Here is a 7,633-nt window from a genome sequence, read left to right on the forward strand (position 1 = left end):
TATGGAGAACTCACCCTATCAGGTAATCAGACATACTACAAAGCTGGAGTAATAAAATCAGTGTTGCATCAGCACTGGAACAGTCTAGTAAAATGATATAAGAACTCAAACACAACATAAAACATTAAAGAAAATTTGAAGTTTATATATGATAAAGATGATGCTACAAATCAGGGGAAAGAGAATTGTTTAATAGATGGGGTTATTTCACTAGTTGGAGAAAAGACTGGATCTTGTATTAGTCTGTTTGAGCTGCCATAACAAAGTACCACAGACTGGGAAGCTTAAACCATAGAAATCTATTTTCTCACTGTTCTGGAGGCTGAAAGTCCAAGATCAAGATGCCAGCAGGGTTGGTTTCTGGTGAGAGCTCTCTCCTTGGCTTGCAGATGGCCTCTTCTCACTGTATCCTCACATGGTCTTTCCACTGTGCTCACACAGGGGTGGGGGAAGGGAGGAGAGAAAAAGAGAAAGACAGCGTGCTCTGGTGTCTCTCCCTTTTCTAAAAGGACAGCAGTCCTATTGGATTAGGGCCCCCTATGAACTCACTTAGTTTTAAGTACCTCCATAATATCACTGTCTCCAAATACAGCCACATTGGGGGTTAAGCCTTCCACATATGAATTGTAGGGGGACACAATTCAGTTCATAACAGCTCTCTTCCTCACACCATATATAAAAGTAAATTCCAGATGGATTAAAAACTAAATATTAAAAATAAAACTGCAAGAGCAATGAGAGATGAAGATCCTTGTGATCTTGGAGTGGGAAATTCTTCTTAAGCAAGGCCCCAAAGCACAAAGTATAAGGAGATTTTTTATGAATTTAACCACATCAAAATTCAGGATTTCTTTCGATGAAGTTCACCACAGATAAAGCTAACAGAAAGGTTTATGCTACAGTTGCCACCTTTAAAACCCATCTGACAATGGGTGTATTATCTAGAATATTAAAAGGAATTCCTGAAAACTCAATAAGAAAAAGACAGGAAATTCTAATAGAACATTGGACCCAGGCTATGAACAGGTGATTCACAGGAGGGGAAACAAGAATGACTATCAGGTATGTGGAGAGATGCTCACCTTGTTGATAACCAGAAAAATCCAATGTAAGATAGCAATAGCCCCTTATAGTTCTGTACCATCAGATTGACAAACATTAGAAGGCCGAATAAGTACAAGGGTTTGTAATGATTTGGGAGACTTTTATGCACTGTTGGTGGGTGCACTGCAAAATAGGGAGCAATCCGACAGTACCTGGTCAATAAGTATGTATGTTCCCTAGGACCTAGCAGTCTCAGAGATGCTCTCTTTCAGGTCTACAACTAGATATGTACAAGGTTGCTCACTGCAGCATTCCTTGCAATGGCATGAAGTTGGAGGCAACATGGGTGTTCATCACTGGAAGAGTAGATAAGTAAAATGTGGTGGATGCACACTGTGGAATTCTATTCAGCAGGAATAAGAGGGAAGAAAGAAAGAGGTTAAAAGGTACACCTCACATATTTTATCAAGAGAGCAAAGATTGTTTTCGGGAGCCTCACCCATCAGACTGCTGCTTGCATTTCATTGGCCAAAATTGTGTCACCTGGTCACACCAATCTATAATAAAAGGTGACCAGAGAGAAGGGAGGTTATGGATAGGGATTCTATCATCTCATCAGTGATTTCTGACACATAACCTGGTAGATTTCTTCTAACTGCTGCACAGAGTCCATAGTGTGCACTCACCACATTTTACTGTGATGGCTACAGGTACAGCAGTCATCTTGTGACCATGGGGAAAAGTCAAGAGACTCCTAGAGAAGGCCCTGACAACATAGAGTCAACACCAACAGCTTCTTATGCCTGAACTTTTTATCCCGTATGAAGAATAAACCTCTATTTGTTTAAGCCACATGTGTCAGTTAGGGTTCAATTGCAGACAACAGAAATAAATCTGGCTAGTTTAAATGGAGAAGCAGGCTCTAGGTCCTGGAACAACTCCCAGCTTTGGGAGGCATGTGACCTCTGCCTATGATGGGGAAAACAACAGTCACTACTACAGGAAGCTGATGAATCAGGAAGCTGCTCACCAGGACCCTCCTGCATCTGTCATGACCTGTGACAGCAAAACGGATGTCCCATGCTACTTAGTTCCATTCAGACTTACGCCTCACGCAAGAGTAGGACCTAAATCACAGATTCCTAGCTCACAAGAACCTGGGAGGTGTCATTTTAGCTTTCCAGCTTCTGTAGTTTTGGATGGATGTTGAACTGCCAGAATGTGGCAGCCTCCAACACCACTGAGGTCAGCTTTTGGTTACTTACAACCAAAGGCACTCATGACTGGCGCACTGCACAGAACGCAACAAGGCCAGATCCCCAAAACATAACGCTGAGTAAAAGGAACAAACACAATGAGCTCTGTAGCACAATCTAAGGTATTACTTAAAACGTACACAAATCAACACTACCTTTTTCAATGAAGTGTACATTTTCAAGGATATATGTGTCAATTGGTAAAGGAAAGGAGGAGGATGGGCTGTGGGGATCAGGGATGAAAGAGATAAACCAAATGAAGTAAAATAAAACAAGAGAGAGATCTTGTACAGTCTGATAGTGGGAGTGATATAAGTAGAGCAATATGATTGGCTCCATTTTCTAAACCTGAGGTCCAAACCCAATTCATTAAGTTTGATATTTAATAGTAATTTAACTTAAAGAATACTTTAATAATAATTTATTAATTTAATAAATAATTGTAAATAAATGGTTTAATTTAAATGATTTATTTAAGTATTAACACAATTTAAATATTTCATATTTAATTTACCACACCAGATTAATCCATTAAACTTAATATATCATGATTTTTGTACCCCTAATTAAGCAATTCTTTATACTTTAATTTTCCCAGAACCTCAAAAAATAGATTCAGGTGACCCCTGGCACCCCACCTCCGTCCCAGCCCCTATTTAGTGAGATGTCTTCACCTGCACTCTCTCCCACCCCACCTCCACCCCCTCACCAAGCCCTGCTCCACCAGGGAGGAAGGGACTTCAGCTTTGGGGGCCGAGTTCCGAAACCTGGCAACGCTTCCATGGTCGAAGGGTCTGGTTCTACGGCAGCTAGTCTCCCCAGAAGGCCGAAGGTGAGCGCGTCGGCGGAGAGGCGGGTCTTACTCTCAGAGCCGCCTCCGCGGGGGAGGAGCCGCCCTGACTCGGGCCCCGCCCACCCCGGCCAGGCTCTTGGGGCGGGTGTTGGTCGGCTTGGAGAGGAGAGCATCGTCCCCGCCCGCCCCCCGATCCCTAACAAGCCCGGCTTGATCCGGCTCAGCCCCGAGGTGTCTGAGGCAGCTTTTTCTGTTAAGTCGCGCCATCTGTTACCTGCGTTGCTTCCTGGGGCTGTTAGTCCGCCTCGAGACACTCCAGAGACCCGGTGTGTGTGCTCCCAGGAGTCTGGGGGGATGCTGTGGGGTCCAGGCTGGGGCCCAGCAATGACTGCCTCCTAGGTACCCTCCAAACCCCAGGTAAGGTCCCATGGGAAAGAGAAGACCGCCTCTCTTCCTTGACTCTCACTAGGACCCTCACTTGCAGTGAACGACTTCAGCCCTCTTAGGGCTCTTGCCGTTCGGCCTCCCTGCCAGGGGCTTGTCCTCTCTCCAAGGTGGATGGGACGGGAGACTCCAGCGGGCAAAAGCTCTCCCCAGGGCCAGCTGCTGGGACCCCTCCCGGAATCCAGGGAGACTGTTCCCTTCATTCTGTGTTATAGATGCCAACTGCGTGAGGAGGGGAGACTCACCTCCTTGCCCCCAGGATGGAAGAGGAGGAACTGACACTGCAGAAGGGAGGGCTGGACGTCGCTGAGACCCTGTCCTGCCCCGACCACGAGACCTTTACCCCAAGCTGCGTGCTGGGCGCCCTGTACTGGGCCTGTTTCCACAATGACACTGCCCAGCTCCAAGCCATGCTGGATGATGGGGTCTCCCCAGAGGAGGCCACCCAGGTGGACAGCAATGGGAGGGTGAGCTACCCTGGGTGCTTCACAGCGCAGCAGGGGGCGCTCTGTGTCCTCACCGCGCCACACTCGTCCTTAGAGAGTCTCAGGGTCAACAGCCACAGCCTGGGTCCTCAGGAGGAAAGGAGTGGGTGAGAGTGGGTCTTCACAGGGGCTGGAGCATCTCTGGGACAGTTGTGGGGTAGAAGGCACAGGGCCCCCCCAGGGAGCTCATGGAGGAAAGCACCGGGGCTGAGCTGTCCCTCCCCCAGACAGGCCTCATGGTCGCATGCTACCACGGCTTCCAAAGTGTTGTGGCCCTGCTCAGCCGCTGTCCTTTCCTGGATGTGAACCAGCAGGACAAAGAAGGAGACACAGCCCTCATGCTGGCTGCCCAAGCAGGTGAGAGGCTGCTAACCCCACCCTTTACCAAACCCCATCACCCCCCCACCCCAGACCCGGCCACAGTCCCACACTCTTTGCACCGACGTTCTTCCACCCCAGATGCTGCCTTGTTGGGTGGAGGGTGTTTGAGGCTTTGTCATCCCTTTCTTGGGTAGCTAAGCTCTGCCCTTGGTGCCCTGCAGGCCATGTGCCTCTGGTGAGTCTCCTGATCAACTACTATGCTGGCCTTGACCTGGAGCGCCGGGACCAGCGGGGGCTAACTGCGCTGATGAAGGCCGCCATGCGGGACCGCTCCGAATGCGTGGCTGCCCTCCTCATGGCAGGTGCATGGGGCCTGAACCAGGATGTGTGGTCTCCAGTCCCTCCCCCACGCCTCCCCACCAGACACTAAATCAGCTGTCATAGTTGCAATGAGGAGAGAGGTGGAGATGGAAGATCAATCCAGGCTGACTTCCTGGAGGAGGGGAGTGTGCTGGGGCTTCTCACAAGCAACAAAGTCCAGCTATTGATAGCTCTATTTGCATTGTGAATGGCGGTCCCAGAAAAGAAAGCTTGGGAGGATAACCTAGACCAGCTGGAGAACCTAATACAAAGAAGGCTGGTAACTGGAACCAGATTCCTAAGTTCTCATCCCGGCTCTGCCCCCAGCTGAGTGACCGTGGGCAAACAGCTTCCCTCTCTGGGCCTCACCAGTGTAAGATGAGAGTGATGGCTTTCTCTGGGCTGATCTCCAGCTCTGACAAGCCAGGGTTCCAGGAATGCAGTGATGGGTAGTTGAGACGTGTGGCCGTGTAGAGTTGTTCTGGGGTGAAGTCCACACTGTCTGTGGAGTCTCGGGCCCTCATTACTCCCTGAGGTGGGGCTGCCCTCTGTTGTTCACTCTGGGGGACCCCAGCCTCCAGCTTTTCCCTTTCCCATCCCGTCACACTGGGTTTGGGGTGAGAAGGGAGGAAGCTCTACACCCACTCCTTTGTCTCAAAGTGACTGCCACTCCCCTCGCGCCCAGGATTAGGGGTGTGTGGTGGTGCAGAGAAGAACCAGGAGTGGGAACCATGAGAATCCCCGCTCCACCTGCTCTGGAGGGTACAGCTCGCTCCCCACCCATCCTGGGCAAACGTCACACCAGCCCTCTGGTCAGTGCCTTGGCTCAGGAGGTCTCTTCTTCTCCAGCTTTGGAGATACCCCCCTCACCCCGACACACACACAGTAGGTCTCTGTGAAGTCTTTTCCCCTCGCTGGACTCCAATTTCTCTATCAGTCCTAAACTGGAAGTTGGGATCTGGGACTGGTACTGTCTCTGGGCTGTAGCCACAGAGGGGCCCCAGCTTCCAGCTGCAACAGGACGGGACTCTGTGGCTTTGCATGTAACCCCAATCAGTCCTGCTGCTAAAGAATCTGCCCTTCTGCAAGTCACCAATCCCTGTCCTACCCCATGTCACCCCGTCCCTGTCCCCAGGTGCCGACCTGACTGCAGTGGATCCTGTCAGGGGCAAGACAGCCCTGGAGTGGGCATTTCTGACCGACAGCTTCGACACAGTGCAAAGGATCCAGCAGCTGCTGCGGCGGCCCCAAGTGGAGCAGCTCAGCCATCATTACCAGCCTGAGTGGCCAGCCTTGCCCGGGCTTGTGGCACAGGCCCAGGCTCAGGCTGCCCCGTCTTTCCTAGAACGACTTCAGGCCACCTTGAGCCTCCCCTTCGCGCAGTCTCCTCAGGAGGGGGGTGTCCTGGACCACCTTGTGACCGTCACGACCAGCCTGGCGAGTCCTTTCCTCACCACTGCCTGCCACACCCTGTGCCCTGACCACCCACCTGCACTGGGCACTCGAAGCAAGTCTGTGCCAGAGCTGCTAGGCACTGCCCCGCCCCCTCCCCCAGTACCCCAACTCCCCCAGGAAGTCCCTGGCCCCCGGGTCTTCATCCCCTACCAGAGCCCTCAGGGTGTACTGAGCATGTGCTATCAGTGGCTCCAGCCCAGAGATAGTACCAGCCCCAGGCCCCAAGCCCCTAAGATCCTCCTCTCCAAGGCACCCTCATCTGGCGTTCAGTGGAAGCCAGAGCCCAGGTCTGCAGGGAATCGAAGGCTGTCCCTTCCTGTCTGGAGATACCAGGAGCTCAGGATGGAGAGGAGGAGGCAGGAGGAGGCCAGGCTGGCACAGAGCCAGGGGACGAAGGGATAGGCCGGGCTGGGACTAGGTAATCAGGCCCCTCCCTGAGGCTCCTTTGCCCTTTAGAGCCCCTTCTGCCTTCCCATCCACCTCTGTCTAAGTGACTGTACTCTCAGCCTGTGTACAAGGTTATTCATACAGCATTTTTTGCAACAGTAAAAGGGTGGAAACAGCCTAGGTGTCCATCAAAAGGGGACTGGCTAAATTGATTCTGAGTGTAAATACTGCACACCCGTATGATGTATTCCATACAGTGGCAAAACAAGAGTAAGGAAGCTCTTTATGTTCTCATGTGAAACTATCTTCAAGATGTATTAAGTGAAAAAAAACCCCAAACAAGGGGTGGAACAGTGTGTACGGCATGCTACTATCTGTCAAAGTACAATCTGCACCAAGATAAACTCGACTAATACAGATATGTAGTGAGTACCAAGATTTATTAACTACTTAATGAGCAAACCAGCCGGATGGATCAAAGGAAGAAATGAAAAACTATTATAGACATTCAGGGGAAAAAAGAATGCTTGAATAAGATTGCAAAGATAGATACAGAAATATCAATTCCTACCTGGCAATAAAACCATAACTGTTTTTTTTTCCTACCAGACAAAAATAATTTGCTATTTATCAATCTTCTACAAGTTAACCTCTTAACTTTATAGTCTGCGCACTAATCAATAGTAAATCGTATGCAAACTTAGTTACTTCCCCTGAATGACCCATAGGTGGGGTTATTAGCCAATGATCTAAAATATCTTTGAAAGGGCACTTAGTGATTTTTTGGTGTGCCTTATTTACAAGTTTTGGGTATTTTTTCTTAACGTATTTGTTGCATAGATATGTTTGCTTGCTTATTTGTGATAATGAAAGCAACCACTTGTAAGGTGCTTACTATATTCATTAATACATTTAACTCCCAATAATCCTATGAGGATTTTATCTTTGAGGACACAGGGTACAGAGAGGGTTAGGAATTGCCCAGGTTCACACAGCTAGAAACTGACAGAGATCAAGATTGAGAGCCAGCCATTCCAGTTGTAGGGGCCAGACTCTTAACACCAAACCATGCTGCCTCACAGCACCTT

At 49.6% G+C, this 7,633-nt stretch overlaps 1 protein-coding gene across 2 annotated transcripts; it reads left to right on the plus strand.

Moving 5' to 3' along the window:
• Positions 1-3,779: 3,779 nt before the first annotated feature.
• ANKRD33 (ankyrin repeat domain 33) lies at positions 3,780-6,580 on the plus strand (the record flags this gene model as incomplete). Of its 2 annotated transcripts, none has more annotated exons than XM_082849754.1 (4): positions 3,780-4,004; positions 4,250-4,379; positions 4,565-4,705; positions 5,839-6,560. In XM_082849754.1, 4 exons carry the CDS (start codon positions 3,798-3,800, stop codon positions 6,558-6,560), a joined length of 1,200 nt encoding a protein of 399 aa, XP_082705880.1. The 2 variants fall into 2 exon arrangements, with proteins under 2 accessions (XP_082705880.1, XP_082705879.1); XM_082849753.1 differs by lacking the exon at positions 3,780-4,004 and having other exon boundaries at positions 4,259-4,379; positions 5,839-6,234; positions 6,429-6,580.
• Positions 6,581-7,633: the final 1,053 nt, after the last annotated feature.

This window comes from Leucopleurus acutus, assembly GCF_964270905.1.
Source record: "Leucopleurus acutus genome assembly, chromosome: 11".
Classification (NCBI taxonomy): Eukaryota; Metazoa; Chordata; class Mammalia; order Artiodactyla; family Delphinidae; genus Leucopleurus; species Leucopleurus acutus.